The sequence below is a fragment of the Thamnophis elegans genome, chromosome 7 (assembly GCF_009769535.1).
Source record: "Thamnophis elegans isolate rThaEle1 chromosome 7, rThaEle1.pri, whole genome shotgun sequence".
Lineage (NCBI taxonomy): Eukaryota > Metazoa > Chordata > Lepidosauria > Squamata > Colubridae > Thamnophis > Thamnophis elegans.
In genome coordinates, this window is record NC_045547.1 from 66380811 (window position 1) to 66398959 (window position 18149).

The 18149-nt window shown below is 36.0% G+C and overlaps 1 protein-coding gene across 6 annotated transcripts in view; it reads left to right on the plus strand.

Annotated features, from left to right (window-relative positions):
• The first annotated feature begins 2167 nt into the window (after positions 1-2167).
• The window catches only part of BRD1 (bromodomain containing 1), a 44779-nt gene continuing 28797 nt past the window's right edge, over positions 2168-18149 (plus strand). For 5 of the 6 annotated variants that reach the window (XM_032220755.1, XM_032220756.1, XM_032220758.1 and 2 more), the window contains exons 1-4: positions 2168-3306; positions 7114-8491; positions 11461-11617; positions 11944-12075. In XM_032220755.1, coding sequence (XP_032076646.1) covers positions 7128-8491; positions 11461-11617; positions 11944-12075 — 1653 coding nt within the window. In that variant the 5' untranslated portion in view covers positions 2168-3306; positions 7114-7127. Of the gene's footprint in view, positions 3307-7113; positions 8492-8888; positions 9002-11460; positions 11618-11943; positions 12076-18149 lie in introns of those variants that run through there. The other variant, XM_032220760.1, reaches the window with a different exon arrangement.

Consider the following 18149-nt stretch of genomic DNA (forward strand, 5'->3'; position numbering starts at 1 on the left):
ACCCCAAAGCAGAACCTGAGAGAGTATTTGCATGATACAAAGTTAAATAAAACATCTTTCTGAAGGTCAGAATACGTACCTTTTATATGTCTTTATATGTCTTTTATTGATTCAAAATAAGAAACCACTTATCAAATATTGCAGTTCTTATACGTCTGCTACCTGCTATAGACACTTTCTTCAATAATTTCAAAGCAAATTAATTATGTCATAGAAAGAATTGGGTTTAAAAAACTAATTCATTTAATTGCCATTTCATTTAAATGATTTAATTATATCACAGGAAACGTATTAAAAGATTGTATAACATATATACAAATGATCATCCAGTCTCTGACAATACATGTCTAATCATCTGTGTGGATGATACAGCAATGGCTGTACGAGGATCAACTTTTGATGAGGTAGCAGGGAAACGTATGGTAGTTTTCTTATCCTAATAATCCTAATTCTTGTTGAAGCATTAGAACAATATTACACCATCAATCGTTTAAAGCCCAACCCAAACAAGGAATTGATATGCAAGGGAAGAGTTGAATGTTATGTGGCAAGGGAACAGACTACAGCACCTAACTATTTCAGCGTGACACTTGACAGGACACTCTCCTTTAAACAGCATTGTCTGAACACATTGCCTGAACATTAAGGAACAATATCATCAGGAAATTGATAAATTACACATAGAGAACTCAAACCATCTACACTGCACATATCAGCTTTGACCGTGAGAGTCTCTGCAACAGTAGGACAAATCTGCCGATGTGAAACAAGCTGATAGCACTGTCAAAGAAATAGTATGGTTGGTGACAGTATAGTCTCAAACCTATACCAATTGAGAGATATATCATTTTGCTGGCATTGTCCCACCTAAGATCAAGAAAGGTTGTAGCAGATGCCAAATGAATTAAGCAAGAGAATAACCCTCGACATCCTTGAATGGACATATGCCCTAAATGAGCCAACTCGAATCTAAGAACAGCTTTATGGCAAGAAAAATCATTATTGAGGATACACAAGAAGAAAATCGGATTAAAAGATGAAGACTGTCAAACAAGGAGTAACATTAAAGAAGGATAAAGCTGAAGGATCCAACCTCCCAAATATCACTTATAGCAGCAGTCACCAATTGGTGGTCCGTGGACTACTGGTGGTCTCTGAGAAAATTTTGGTGGTCCAAAGAAAAATTATTTTCATTTTTTATATTGCATTAAATACTATTTATCTTTTTTTAAAAAAAATCATATTAGTCCGTGGGATTTAAAATTATGAATTTTGTGGTTCCTGAGATCCAAAAGGTTGGTGATCCTTGACTCAGAGGGCCTTGAATAAGGTGACAGTTGAAGTGCCTAAGTGTAAAACCAATATGCTCAAGTGGAGGCTCTTAGCAGATAACATGTTTGACTATGGAGAACCGCGGAGCCCAGACCATCCACTATGCCAGCTTCAGAAACATGTATTGATAATGACTTTTTTACCCCAAAACAAAGCCAGAAAGGTGGCTTCGTTCTGCTGGTTTAAAGTTAGACACAGAAGTAGTGTTTGTCTGAGCAGCACTGCTAAATTCTTTCTTCCCAAAAACAATGTTACCTATATTTGTAAATATTCTTTTAAAAAAGTATTTATTGAATTTTCCAACATTTAAAAGACAAAACACAAATTTACACTTATAACAGCTTTTCCATATCGGTATTAATATCTTTCGTAACAATCCTATTTATTTGTAAATATTCTTCCATGTAAAGATCATTTCTTTTACTCTCTATACCCTCTCAACTTTACAGGGTAGATTAATTGAAGACAGTGACTAGCAGCCACCCAATAGAGACAGTCCTTGACTTACAACAGTTCATTTAGTGACCACTCTTCTTCACACCACCTTTGTAGAAGCCCCATGATCGTGTGATCAAAATTAAGAAGCTTCGCACCTGGTTCATACTAAAAGACTTTTGCTGTGTCCCAAGGTCATGTGATCACTTTTTGCAATTTACTGACAAGCAAAATCAAGGCCAGATTGACTTAACTTTGTTACCAATTTACCAACTGCAGTGATTCACTTAACTGTGGCAAGAAAAATGGTAAAATGGGGCAATAGCAATAGCACTTAGACTTATATACTGCTTTACAGCCCTCTCTAAGCAGTTTATAGAGTCAGCATATTGACCCCAACTCTGGTCCTCATTTTACCCATCTAGGAAGGATGGAAGGCTGAGTCAATCTTGAGCCTGGTGAGATTTGAGCCATTGTGCCACTGTAGCTCATAAAATTCACTTAACTGATGTCTCACTTAACAACACAAACTGGGGTCCTAAATCGAGGACTACCTGTACTAGCAGGAGCAGACGAATTCTATTAAGATCCCGAATTCCTGCAGGGACATTACCCCACAAGGGACACCTCACGAATTACGGTACTCAGCAATCCGCGTCTCTGCCAGTAAATCAGTTAATCCCAAACGATCGTCCTTTAATTGGGAGCGAACCAAAATGGCAGCCATCCACACCACACCAACAATGCTCGCTTTCCAAACTGCCGTTTCGCTTTTCAACCCAGCATGTTTTGATACCCAACCGGCAAAAAAAAAACCACACCAGGACCCTCCGCGCGCGAACTCCCGCTCCCCGAGCGTAGTTTACGTCCCCTGAGAGAGGCTTGGGGTAAAGGGGAGGGGAAACCTTAAAACCTTTCCCCACGATGATTGGCTGATGGAGGGGTGACGAACATCGCGGGGGGAAGAGAGAGAGAGAAAGAGAGAGAGAGAGAAAGACCCGTTGGCTCCGCCCACAAAGCGCGCGCGGCGTCTCTCTTGCCGTTTGCGTCGGCGTCGTCCGCGGGGCTGGGAGGTGCCTGGCGTCCTCACGTCCTGCTCCTCCTCCTAACTCCCCCCCCCCCAGCGCGCTCGCTCGCTCTCGCCCTCCCTCCCCTCCCCCGCCGGCGCGAGCGCTGTGGTGAAGCCGCCGCATTGTTTGTGCCGAGGGGGGGAGGAGGAGGGGAAGATTCTCGGCCACGGGCGCCTCCGCACCCAACCCGCAGCCGGACTGCGGCCCTTGACGACGCGCTCCGCCTCCTCCCGCCCCGAATGCGTCGCTGCAGCCGGATCCATCAACCACCACCACCCCCTCCTCCGCCGCCGCCGCAACCGGGAACCCGCGGGGCGGCCGCGACGGCGCGGGTTACCGCTGCCGCCTCGGTTCCCGTTCCGCCGGACGCGAACAGCCGGAGGAGCGCCTCCGCCATTAGTCCAGACCCAGCTCGGTGTCTCGAGTAAAAAAGGAGGGCCTGTCAGCCGCGTCCTTGCGGCTCCCTCAGGTGAGCGCTGGAGAGCTCAGGAGGGGGGGGGGGAAGCGACTCTGTCGCGGCCTCTCGAGTCGGCCTCCGCCGGGCCGAGAGCTGCGGAGGCAGGATGGCATTGGGCGGGCGCCATGTTTGCGGCCCGAGTATTGTCCCGGCAGGGGTGGGGGAAAGCGGGCGAAGGAAGGGAAGGGCGCGCCGGGAGGCCGTTCGCGCTGTGGAAGGAGGCTGGAGAAAGAGTTGCTAGGCCTGGTGCGGAAGGAACCATTCTGGGAGTGCGAGGGGAGGACGTCGACGGCGTGGGGGAGGGGAGCCAGTGGGGTCTGGGCAGGAACCATCGGCGCGGAGGCGGGGTGTGGGAGGGGAAAAGAGGCGTGCTCCGGAGCCATTCAGCGTTTGTGTTTATGTCACGATGGGCGCGGACGGGGGCGGGGAGAAACCAATGTTTGGGGCTGGGGGGATGACTCGTGTGGGGCGAACCATTCTGAGAGAGGAAGCTTCATGGCCTCTTCATGTTCTTTTCTTCTTCTTCCCCCCCATACAAGGAATGCAGTGGCTGGGAAACTGGGGAGAAATTGCTCTGTGAACCTGGTTTCAGGCTTTCGGATCAATTGTCTTCCTGGAAAGGGTTAGGTTTGATGACGTCAGGAGGGGGGAGGATTAATTTCTGTGAAGATCACTTTCACTTTTTGGGTGGAATGCAGTTTTCCCTTCCCTTGACTTGGTTACTCTGCCACAGTAGGTTCTGACGACCACCTGGGTCATAGATTTGAGCATAAAAGTGTAAAAGGATTAGGATGCTGGAGTTACTAAGAGTACCATGAAGATAATAGAATAGGAATTGATTGAATTCTTTATTGTATTGGCCAAGTGTGATTGCCACAATTTTTTTTCTTTGGTGCATATGCTCTCAGTGTACATAAAAAAGACAAGATACATTCATCAAGAATCATAAGATACAACACTTAATGATAAACATAGGGTACAAATAAGCAATCAGGAAACAATATCAATTGTAAGGATACAGGCAACAAAGTTACAGTCCTGCAGTCATAAGTGGGAGGAGATGGGTGGTGGGATCGATGAGAAGACTAATAGTAATAGTAGTGGAGCCTTAGTGAATAGTTTGACAGTGGTAAGGGAATTATTTGTTTAGCACAATGGTGGTGTTCGGGGAAAAACTGTTCTTGTATCTAGTTGTCTTGGTGTGCAGTGCCCTATATATACGAGGGGTTCTCCTCTGCCCAGAGTGGTTGAGAGAAGTTGGCATAGAAATTTAATAAACTATTATTCATCTGAATGTATCATTTAAGTGAACTGGAAAAAAGTGTTCTTGTTAAAACAAGTGTTCTTGTTTTTGTATTAAATAGATATCATAATTTCAGCAAATAGTAAAATGTGTTTATTAGTGTTTTCGAGAATATTTAATGTGATAGTCATTTTGGTCTAGTGGTTAAGGAAGCAGGCTAGAAAGCAGAAAGAAGTCAGAATTTGTTCTGCCTTGGCTATGAAGTCAGCTGTGGACCTTGGGCCAGTCACTGTCAGCCCAACTAATTCCACAGGGAAAATAGGAGGAGGAAAGTATTTTGGATATCTTCACTGTCTTGGGTTATTTGTAAAAAATAATAAAAGTGGGTTATAAATAAATACTAACTTCAGTTGCAAGAAGTGTTGACTGTTATTGCTGCAGCTTGATTATTATGTTGAGGAATTCAACCATATCTATTTGTTGTCTGAAATAATTATGACAGAATGTCTGATTTAAACATTCTCTGAAGTTTATATAGATATTTTATGTTGTAGACAGGTAGACCTTGATTCATAGCCACAATTGCGCCCAACATTTCTGTTGCTGAGACATTTGTTAAGTGGGTTTTACTCAATTTTATGACCTTTCTTGCTAGAGTTGTTAAATGAATCACTGTAGTTGTTAAGTTAGTAACACTGATGTTGTCAATCTGGGTTCCCCATTGACTTTGCTTGTCAGAAGGTTGTAAAAGATGATGATATAACCCAGTTGGATACTGCAACTGTCATAGATATGAACCAGTTGCCAAGCATCTGAATTTTGGTCACATGGAGATACTGCAGTGTGAAAAATAGTCATGCCACTTTTTTCACTGCCATTGTAACTTTAAATAATTGTAAGTTGAGGACTACCTGCTCGGGATATGTCTGCATGCTTAGATCTGGGATATCTCTCTTATTGGCTGTAAAATTATAATAATGCCCTACTGTAAAAGATTGTTAAGAAAGAAATGTTCGAATGAACTGTAGTGTGCTTTGTATTTGAGATTGAAACCTTCTTATATATTTTACAAGCATGAAATTACATTCTAAATTGCTGCTTGTAACATACTTTTAAAGTTGTATATAGTTATTCACAGTAAAAGAGGATTACAGTTTTTGGATAAAAACTAAATTTGGCTATAAGATGCTATTTTAAAAATAAGCTTTGGAGTTTTGTAAATATTTATTTTGATGCAAGATTTGCGAATACATTGTTGTACAAATGGAACTATATTTTAAATAGCCCATGGGATAAATGTTAATTCCATGAAACTCTGCACATGCTTATATTTCTTATCATTATTTTAACATAATTTCACTTAACATATATACTGTTTAAAAAGAGATTTTTAGTCTATAGTAGCTTTATCAATTTTTGATTGCTTAGCTATTCTACAGTAATTGGTATTATGCATTATCTATGATGGGAATGCTTTCAAAAACTAATTTTAAAAAGTTATATGGTTAACTGTGTTTTAGGATACTATATTTTTAGTAAAGCTTTGTAATGAGTTTCAAAAGTAGAAAGAAATTTAGATCCTAATCTAAGTAAATTATGAGCATAAGTTAATGTCATTCAGAAAAACTGGTATTATGACTTAAGACGTAGTTTGCACATGCACCCTGATATAAATTCTTACAGGAAGAAGTAAAAACTTTAGAGAATTAGATGTAATTTAGAAGTCCAATCCTTGAACACTTCATGATTCATCCCCAGTAGATGACTGCCCAGTCTCTTCCTGAAAAAAAACACTGCAGTGTTTCTCAACTTTTACAACTTAAAGATGTGTATGGAATTCTGAGAGTTCAAGTTGAAGACACATCTTTAAGTTGCCAAGATTCAGAAATTCTGGTCCAGTGAAAAGATTAACTTATTGGCAGTTCTTACATTTATGATAACCAAATGGTTGAATACAGGTTTAAATGTAGTGTGTATTGGTAATTCATTTGGAACAGAATTGAAAATTATTGAATATATTTTCCTCCTAACAGTTTATGTTTTTGCTTATTTGCAAATGGTTCTTTGCTGAATGGGTACAGAATCTTTATACGTGGAAATAAGATCTTATTGATCTTACTGTTCCGTACTCTTCACTAACTTAATTCTATTTGCTCATGTTTCTTGACTTATTGGTATAAGGGAGCTCTAGAGAAATGTCCTGGTCTGTTCAGTGTTTTTGAATACTGTAATAGAGCTTCTAAAAGTAAGAATTTCAGAATTATAATATGGGTGGACATATCTTCAAATCACTTTTTTAAAATTAAAGCAGTCTTTTCTATTCATTTTGTCTCAAAGTTGTTCCTATAATATAGGAATATGTTTCTAATGTAGGATAAAGGTAGATACTAATATTGATTACTATAATTGTAAAACAGATGTGGAATTCTTCATTTTAAGTTATGTGTTTTGTTTATTAGTGCATATTTTTAAAAATGCAGTTATTAGCCTTACCTCTCAGAAAGAAAAGTAAACTATCCTGTTTTTATAGTATAGTTCAAGCTTACTGTTTTAACAATCACTCTTTTAAATTGTAGGTAATCATTACCAAATGAGGAGGAAAGGAAGATGTCATCGAGTATCTTCAGCAAGGCACTCTTCTTCTCCATGCAGTATTAAACGGTCCCCTACGAGAGAAACCTTAACCTATGCCCAAGCGCAAAGGATGGTAGAAATAGAAATTGAAGGTCGCTTACACCGAATCAGTATCTTTGAACCCTTAGAGATTATATTGGAAGATGATCTTACAGCCCAAGAATTAAGTGAATGCAACAGCAATAAAGAAAATAGTGAGAGGCCACTGGTCTCTCTGAGAGCAAAGAGGCACAGAAACAATAAAGTGAAAAAGAAAAGTGAAACTCTTCCAAACACACATGGCATTCCACCCACTGCAAGTACTCTTCCAGAACCAAAAGTGCATGTTGTTGAATATAGCCCACCTTCTGCACCTCGTAGACCTCCAACTTATTATAAATTTATTGAAAAATCCTCAGAAGAACTAGATAATGAAGTGGAATATGATATGGATGAAGAAGATTATGCCTGGTTAGAAATAATCAATGAAAAGCGAAAAAGTGATGGAGTCTCGGTTGTATCACAAAATATGTTTGAATTTCTTATGGACCGTTTTGAAAAAGAGTCTTACTGTGAGACTCAAAAACAGGGTGAACATCAGTCTTTAATTGACGAAGATGCAGTTTGTTGTATTTGCATGGATGGAGAATGTCAGAACAGCAATGTGATTCTTTTTTGTGACATGTGTAATTTAGCTGTGCATCAGGAGTGTTACGGGGTGCCATATATACCTGAGGGCCAGTGGCTTTGCAGGCAATGTCTGCAATCCCGTTCAAGGCCTGTAGACTGTGTACTGTGTCCAAACAAAGGAGGTGCCTTTAAAAAGACTGATGATGATCGGTGGGGACATGTTGTGTGTGCTCTTTGGATTCCAGAGGTTGGATTTGCCAATACCGTTTTTATTGAGCCAATAGATGGAGTCAAAAACATTCCCCCTGCCCGATGGAAGTTAACATGCTACCTCTGTAAACAGAAAGGTGTTGGTGCCTGTATTCAGTGCCACAAAGCAAACTGTTACACAGCATTCCATGTTACATGCGCTCAAAAAGCTGGTTTGTATATGAAAATGGAACCCGTGAAAGAATTAACTGGTGGTGGCACAACATTCTCAGTGAAAAAAACTGCATATTGTGATATACATACACCACCAGGATCTGTTCGGAGGCCTCTGAATATTTATGGAGAAGCTGAAATGAAAAATGGCCTTTACCGAAAGGAGGGCATGGCCAAAACCAGGTCTACATCAAGGCTCAGAAAAAAAGCTAAAAAGTCAAAGAAAACACTAACTGAAACGTGTGCAGTTATGCCTGCAGTATCTGCTCCATGTGTCCCTCCCCAGAGGTAAGAGTATTTTTAAAAATTCTTTGCAGTTAGTGTTACCAAGGTATTAATGAGGAGCAAAAATTAATCCTTAATAGGCTTTTTCAGGACAAGATGCACAAAAGGCTCCAGATCATTAACAATTAAAGGAAATTAGAAATAGTCATTCTCTTAGATTTTACTTTAGCAATAAATTGCAGTCACAAATGGTTTTCATTTGTTTTCCTTGTGTTGATTTGGAATAGGTAAGCCTGGTGACTGATTGAGAATGAGTGCTAGATATGCATTAGGGCTATGCAGTGTTTATGTTTCAAAAGTAGAAAGTTGCCCTGGAGTATGTGGATTTGCATATGTAGCACCTGTCTGTAACTCATTAAAATAAAGATTTTTCTTTGGATAATGTCGCAGCTGCAAAGAATAGATACATGATCCTGGGAAACAATCCAGCTCTTTAAGGAGTTGCTGTGTGAGTGCCCAGTCATGCTCCAGAGCATCTTTTTGCCTTTGAATCTGAAGCTATACAAGCCAGAGGTAGGAACATAACCCCATCCTGTTGTTGTTTCTTTTCATCTGGTATTTGAAGGCATGTTATTTCCATTCTCAAAGTAACACTGACTTTTCAAGACTTAAAAGCCTTGATAGACCTGTTCTTCATGCCTTTATCCTCTCTTATTTTAATACCATCCAGATGAGTGACCATAATCACGCCTGATAGTAATGAATTTCACAAGTTAATTATATGGCGTGAGAGGAAGTATTTTCTTTTTATTTCTACTAAATTTCTTTTCAGTCAGCTTAGTAAACTGATCCTAATCCTAATGTTTTGATTTTTCCTTGTCCATACTCAGTATTCCATGAAAGAAATTATGCATACTTTGATTATGTCCCTGTTCAGCTGTCTATTCCAGCTATTTAGAATTATTCAATTTGGTTTAATAAACTATATGGTGAAGCATTACATGTTTTCTTGTGCATAATTGACTTTACTGATCAATAATTGATGCTGCTTTCAAAAACACATTTTTGGACAAGAGTTCTAAGGTATTACTCAAGTTGCATACATATCCTATGGAGAAAAAAGAAGGGAGTTGTATTGCATTTTGTGTGCTTGCTAAGAAGAAACAAAATTTTGTCCTTTACATATTTTGCAATACAGCTTCCATAATCCTACATCATGGCACTGCATAATCTGGCTATTTCGAAAACAAAATATTTCTTGTTGTGTCTTATATAGCAATAGTACTTAGACTTATATACTGCTTCATAGTGCTTTTACAACACTCTCTAAGTGGTTTACAGAGACATCATATTGCCCCCAACAATCTGGGTCCCCATTTTACCCACTTTGGAAGGATGAAAGACTGAGTCAATATCTTAAATATACCAAATATTTAACTCTTCAGATTTCCAAAATGTTTAAGTGAACTTCAAGTACAAGCTTGTAAGCTATGAAACAGACAACTTTAGCTAATGTACGTTGTTCCTTGTCTATGACTTATATTTAAGCAAAACAAAGAAATTATTTCTGTAGTTTATTTAGCTTGATACTTGAACAGATATCTAAAGTTTGTTGTTTCCTTTCTGGCAGACAGCACTTTGAAGTTAGGAATAAGCTATGTAGAACTAAATTATGTAGAACTAAATCCTTACTTGATTTCTAACAATTTTCAGATTATATTTAACATAAGAGTAACTTTAAAGCATTTTGGATATATGTGTTCTGGATAATTTAATATTAAGAATTTAAGAATATTTTAAAATGTTTATGGAACTATTAAATGATAATGTGCTGCTAGCATTAACAAATACGAATCTGTTAGGCTTCTCTGCACTCAAGTGTGTTAAAACAAAACAGTCTTATACTTTATAGAGTTTTTTTTACTGGGAGTAAGTTGTACTTTAATTGTACCTTATTTTTTCAAATAGAATACTTTATTATCTAATTCTGTTTATATTGAGAAATAACTGCAGGAGTGCACATCTTAGTATTTAGATGAAGCAAATAAGATTGGAATAATAATAGAACTAGAGGATATATCAAGCATAACTCATCTATCAGTTGAAAATTAAGCTCTTGGAGATCAAGAAGATGCTATGAAGGTTTCATGAATTAAAGTGACTTGATGGTTGCTATAGGCACCATACAAATCTAATGAATAAATAATAAAAGTGACGGACAAATATGTGTGAACCAGTGGTCTATTAAATATTCCAAAAATACATAAATTTAATAGATTTAAATATTGTGAATTTTTATGCAGATCTGCATTATATAATAGTAATAAAGTGGCAAAAAAATCAGTTAACACAATTTGTAATGAATTGTGTCATTTATTTATTGAAGGATATATATACATAGATACATACATACATACATACACACACACACACACACACACACACACACACACACACAGTTAAATGTTTAAAAGTTAAATGTTGAGAGTTTGGTAACCTTACTCTGAAATGTTAAATAATTAACAAAATTTGTAATATATTCATTTACTTATTGGTGGTTTGTTAAGAGTTTGTTTTGTAACCTTACTCTGGAGATCTGAGTAAATACGTCAAAGTACAAAAGAATTAAATAATGTGATAGATTTTGTAGTTTTTCTGTAACTGATAATAGTATTCTGAACCTAAATAATTGTAACCAATTCACCATGCCAAAAATGTTTATATATATATGTGTGTGTTTTTAAATGTGTGTTTGTGTGTGTGTATGTATGTATGTATGTATTCTTTAATATTCAGTAAATCTTTTAAACTTGAAGTGATTTCTAACAATTTGTGACACAAGTATCCAATATTAGGAAAATATTTGAAAAGAATATATATATTTGCCCAAAGTTTTTCTTTGGATAGAGAACCGTATGAAGATGTTCACATAGTAGAATATTTTTGAAACAATAATAAAATCTTGTCAGCTTTGTAATTAAAAATATGTTCAGTGTTTTAAAATAATGCTACTTCTTTCTTTCCTGTTTCAGATTAAATAAAATTATGAATCAGGTGGCAATTCAGCGAAAGAAGCAATTTGTAGAAAGAGTCCACAGTTACTGGTTACTTAAACGATTGTCCAGAAATGGTGTTCCTTTATTGAGAAGACTACAGTCTAGCTTGCAGTCACAAAGAAACACGCAACAGGTACCTTTATTTCCTTACTTCACATACCATTAACTTATTTGGCATATTTGAGTTAATAATGTATGGGTAAAATTATCCAATACCACTATAATTATGAATAATATAAATTATGTGAATGCTTATATTTTACACAAGGAGTAAAATATATGAATTAAATTAACTGTAAATACAAAATTGAGATACTGTGTTTTACATGATAAAAAAGCATTGCCAATAATTTTGTACTGTAGGCAAAATGTACTAACAATTGTTTTTGCAATAGAGTTAGTAGCTACTTAATGTTACAATTAAACTAACAAATACATGATTTTTTTTTCATTCTTAAGAGGGAAGATGATGAAGAAACACAAGCCTTAAAAGAGAAATTGAAGTACTGGCAAAGACTTCGTCATGATCTTGAAAGAGCACGGTTATTAATAGAGCTTATACGAAAACGAGAAAAATTAAAAAGAGAACAGGTATATAAAACTGTTGACAATTTTGTCTGAGTTTACATACCTTAAGTTTCACTTGGTAGTGAATGGAAATGATAGGGCTGTTTCTCCTGTAATAGGAGACATTTTATTTTCCCATTTACAAAAGATCTACTGTAATAGCAAGCACCAGAGTGAGGATTAATGATATCATCTAGGATGGTAGAAGGAAGGGACAGCAATATTGGATCATTTATGTCATTATTTAATCACTTTCTAGAAATAACTGCTCATGTGTTCTTACACTGCCCCTTCTAGCAAGTCCAAGATTACATCTCTTGTTTAAGTGCTTAGGCTGGCCATAGCAGTAGTGTTTTTTCTATTAACAGATAGAAAGTCAGTTGATACCTTTGTGAAAGTAGGGTAGTTTTGCTCAATCCATAAAGAACCAAGACTACTTTTTCAATATTTTTTTTCTTTTATCTTTGTACTATATCCAATGACCATACTCTTAAAACCTGAGTGTTACTGATAATCATAATAGGAAGCATTTCTGAAGAAATAAGTCCATCAGAGAAAGGCTGAACCCTGTGTTCTTTTGAATTTCTGAAGCAATTAGAATATAAAACATAATTCAACATTTCAAGGTTTGGAGCTATAGAGAAGCATAAGTCTTTGCCCTGACTTCAGGAATTTGGAAAGTATAATCTCTATGATTTATCTAGGCTTTCCAATCACTCTGTCCCATGTCTTCTAATACAGCAAATATACTGCTATGATACTCATTCTGCCCAAACACAAGTCTAAGAAGTACTTCTATAGAGTTTTTTCAGATAGTCTGACAGTTTCAGTTCACTTGTGGTTTTGGTGAACTATATTTTGCTTTACCAGTGTCTGTACAAAGTTTCTAATTACTGTGAGTTAACTAGTTGGAAAGAAATAAGTGAATTGTTCATTTTACTGGGGAGAGAATTTGATAAATATGAAAACTCCCAAAAGTTAACTTGAACATTGCTGTTAACACTGATTACGTATAAATAAAAATAGGAAAATTATTATAGCAGCATTATTTTCTAATAATCAGCATCCTTTTGATATTTTAAAAATAGCACAAAATTCTTTTTTCAGAAATCCATTTATTCTTTGTAGGTGTGTTAGTGCCTGAACAGTTCTACATTTTTAGTCTCATTCAAATTCTGAATCTAAATCTAAGATTCTGAAGTGTACTTCATGTAAAACAAATGCTGTAACCTCACCTTCCCCTTCAACAAAGTTTTAGAAATGAATATTTTCAAAAAAAAATATTCAGAAAAAAGTAATCTATAAGATAAAATAACACATGCATACATTAATGACAGTTCATCTTTAATACATAGTGGAAGCAAAAGTCTTGAGAGTTAACAAGATTTAATACTATATGGGTCAAAGCTATTAAGTACCTTGGTGTCACAGTGGTTAGTATGCAGTATTGCAGGCTAACATTGCTCACATTGCCAGGAGTTTGATTCCCTCAATCCTGACTGTTTCAAGGTTGACTCAGCCTTTCATGCTCCTGAGGCCAGTAAAATGAGGATCCGGATTGGTGGAGGCAATATTCTGATTCTGTAAACCGCTTAGGGCTGTGAAACGGTATATAAGTCTGAGTGCTGTTGCTATTACAGAATCCAGTTGTTCTGCTTCAGAAACTGAAGCCTCCTCCCAGAAGGTAACAAATAAAAACGGTCATCGAGAGGATGTGTAGCATCCCTGACAATACTGCAGACTCTGGTTAAGCATCGCTTATATGCTATGCCTTGGATAGAAGGAAGTCAATTTTCAATAATCTTTTCTGCCGTCCTTACCACTCTATGTATAACCTTCATTCCAAAGCAGTAATACTTACAAACCAAACAGTAATACAATATAACAGTATGCTTTCAATTTTCCCTCTATAGAAAGTGGTAAGGACAGGGGAAGGAAGATATACTATTTTCATACAACACTGAAAATTCAGGCACTGCTGTGCCCACTCTATCAGTGTCTCATTGTTGAGCAACCAAACTAAACTACTTGTTTAGCTGCACTATAAATTGCAGTTCATTGTCCTATTTTTCTTTTAACTTTCTATTTTTTCTTTTTCACTCTTATTTTTACCCATAATCCAGCTTCTTCCATGATTTGCAAAAGTGTCCAGAATGCTGTCTTCTTTTTGGGGGGCAGGGGGATTGATTCTAATTTAGCATAACTAGAACAAGTGCAGGTTACGTGATTGGGCTGTTTGGTCTGAAAGGAATGAGAATTATGACTGATGTGTGTCTATTTATAAAAGGTCATCTCTTTTGAATTTGTGTTTAAATCATTAGTCTTTTATACATACACTCGGGAAAGGAATGAGTATAAGTATAAACTACATGAATAATTTCATGATTTTTGGTGAAATGTTAAGATAATTAATGAAAAATGCAAGGATGATGAAAAATTCTGAATGTAGAAAGAACATTTTGTATGTATGTGTGTGTCAAAACTGGATTTTGTGGAAAAAGGGGCAAAGAAGAAAAGAAAATAAGTAAAGCAAAAATGGAAATATAAATTATTGAAGAAAGAAAAAAGTATTTATCCTGCATAAAAAGTATTAGAAACTTGTGTAATCTGCAAACAAGATGAATGTAAAATGGACATAAGGAAATCAGTTATACAGCTTGCTTGATGCAGAATGAAAAGAAATATGGTACCAGAGAAATATATGGAGTTATGCTAGTAAAAATATGAAAAACTATGTTTGATAGATGGAAGAAGCTATGGATGAGAAAAAGAAGTATGTTGTCAGGCCTGGAAGCCTGTTAGGGATGTTACTTGGAACCCTGACATATGCAAAGTAATATTTATGTAAAAGAGACAAGAAATTACAAAGAATTTAATTAAGGAAGGGAACAAATTATTAAGAATAAAAGAGGCAAAGGAAATGTAGGAAAGTAAACATAAAAGATAAGATAAAGTGCTGTAAAATGTTTAAAAGTTTTAAGGTTGCAAGTGTGGATATACAACTGGAGAAATATTAAATGCTACTGCAGTTTGCTTAAGGAATATCTATGCAATATATTTAACAGGCATGTGATGATTTCACTTCTGCCTGACACTTGAAAGAATATGGGTACTGTTCACTTGTACAAATGAAAAGATAATGAATAAATTCAGAAGTATAGAGGTCTTAGTAAGAGTTTCTGTAATAGTGCTGGGCAGAATTCTGAACAGAAAGATAGGAGACAGATGACAATGAACAAGCATACAAAGTACAGCATTATTTACACCAGGCAGGGTACATGCAACCAGATTTTTGCATTCAGGAAGTCATTGAGAAATATGTGAATGTGACAGAGATGATTGTGTTAATTCAGAGATGATTGTGTTAATTCACGGAAAGTATATAAAGTAAATAGACTTGAATTTTGAGATCTTTGCTCATATATATGGAAATGCAGGTTGGTTGCTAAATGAAATAAGAGCTGTATATAGTGGATGTACAGTTTGCATGTAGATACTGTAAATAGTATGATTAGTAAATAATTTAACATTGAACCAAGGATCTGTAATGTCCCTTTGTTTATAAATTCATAAAAATATTTTTGGTGATTAATTAGAGATATTCTGATTTTAGGAAGTGAATGTATGTGTACTTTTGTAGGCAGGTAAGGTGTATTGACTAAAACCTGAATGATCTTTAGCAAATGTTAGATTGTGTAAAGCATTGATCTGAAAAACAATTGAAAAGTAAAGTAGCTGCATTTGATAGGGAAAATGCAATAAAAATACATAGTGGAGTAGTAGAACATTAGAGGAATTTATGTATCTTGGTAAAACTTGTGGATGGGGGGGCAAAATTGAGCAAAAAAAATGCCCTTTTTTCACTCATTTTTGCCCTCCCCAGCCCCCAGGAGCTCGGAAAGCTTCCTACAGGCTCTGCACAGTCATTTTGGTGAAGGAGGCGGGGTTTCGGAGGCAAAAAAATGCTGTATTCCATGTATAAGATGCACCCAGATTTTCAGCCTCTTTTTTGAGGGGAAAAGGGATGTCTTATACTCCGAAAAATACGGTAGTTTAAAAGAGAAGCTGAAGAGTAAGTTGAATGAATAGAAATAGATTACTTAAGAGTGTGTGTGTGTGTGTGTGTTAAACCAAAGCAAGATAAAATTAACAAAGTATTTAACATAAATTGAACACAAAAATGAGTGACCAGTACAAAAGAAATATATTGAGGTGATTTGGTTATCTAAAGAGTGAATAAAGATATTTGTTAGCTAACTACAGATGTCCACATAAGTGACCGCAATTGGAACCAGCAACTCAGTCATTAACAAAGTCATGAACACAAACTGTTATTAGGATTTTATTTCAGCTTTCCTTGCTATAGAGTATCAGAAGGATAGAAACCTAAATGGCGAGTCAGCTCATATAGCCAGGAAGGCTTTCAGAACTCAACTCATAAGGAAATCGAGTAAAAAGGGAAAAAAAAACTTACAGCCCCTTTTTCCCACTTCTCCCTTTGGAATGCTTACTGCAGTGCTGTGATAATTAGCAAAAATAGAATTAATGTTTGGGTTTACATTCATTGGAGAGGTTGGGATTAGAAGATCACAAGTACACAATGAGGAATACACATTGAAACTAATCAAAGTAGAAGACACTAGGAATTTAACAAAAGCCTTTAGTGTGAAACTGATTAATTGTTAATTTTAGTCAGTTGCTGCCAGCCAATTAAAGAAAGTATTTTTTAGGAATGTGATGTATTGGTGGTGATAGCTTCTTTCAGTGATTTCTTGGGGGAGGGGGAGAGGGGGACTGGATCAGAACAGTGTGTACTTAACTGGCAGCAATGGCAAATGTGATAAATGCTGTGAAAATCTAAATTTAGTCAATGATTGCAAAGCTACTTTTTCATCATCATAACTATGAATGGTTCATTTCTAAAGCAGTTGTTATACAGAAACTACTTACTGGTATATATGCATTTAAGAATGTGAATTAGCTGAGAGAAAGGGGAAAGTAATCAAGTTTGGCTGGAATTAATAAGATCTTCAAGAGGATGAGAAGAGATAAGAATTAAAAAAAAACAAGGTAAAAACAATGTTTGAATTGGTATATGGACCTGGTAGATTCAGGGGTGGTTTGCAGAGTTATTAAAATATGAGGAAGTATTATTATGTTGGTATGTCTTTAGCTTATTATTTCTTATTTCCATTCTATATTTTGCATAATGTTGCTTACCCCAACAATAGTGTTATCCAGTACTGCAACTATAGGGATTCTCTCGTGTGTGTTTGTGTGTGTGTGTGTGTGTGTGTGTGTATTTATTATATTATATTATAGTTATATATATAGTTATTTATATATATATATATATATATATATATATATATATATATATATATAGTTATAGTTATAGTTATAGTTATAGTTATAGTTATATAGTTTTTATATATATATATATATATATATATATATATATATATATATATATATATATATATATACACACACACACACACACACACACACACACCCTTACTGGGATGGCTAGTTGATGAGAGCTAAATAGCTTGAAATAGATCTATACTAGTCTCCCTTTATTTATTTATCAGCACAAATATAACACAAAATGTGTAACAAAGGCAACAGTAAAAATATTGGGTTTCTGTCGTGATGGACTCTTGTGACGAGCCGATTGACAGATAATGGAAGCTGTTAGCTTCCTCCCATAATTGGGGCTTACCAGGGGTTGTGACACTATATATATGATGAATTTTGGTTCAGCTTAGTAAATATTTTTAAAACCTATTCTCAAAGAAAGAAGGAAATAATAAATCTATATTATAAATTAATGATGCCTACATCATCATATTTGCTAAATCATATATTTTTTTAAAGTGTAGAAAAACAATCATTTGTTGGAAAAGGAGGAGAAACCTGAATAATCAATATATAATTACTATTTTATGGTTATTTTTTGTTAAATTGTGTTTCAGAATTGATAGCTTTAAAAAGCAAACAAAAACAATTAGCCTTATCTCCTTTTTAATCAATTCCAAGGTTAAGTATGGTGTTTATTGAATCTTTTAAGAGAGCATTATAGTTACATGTCAGAT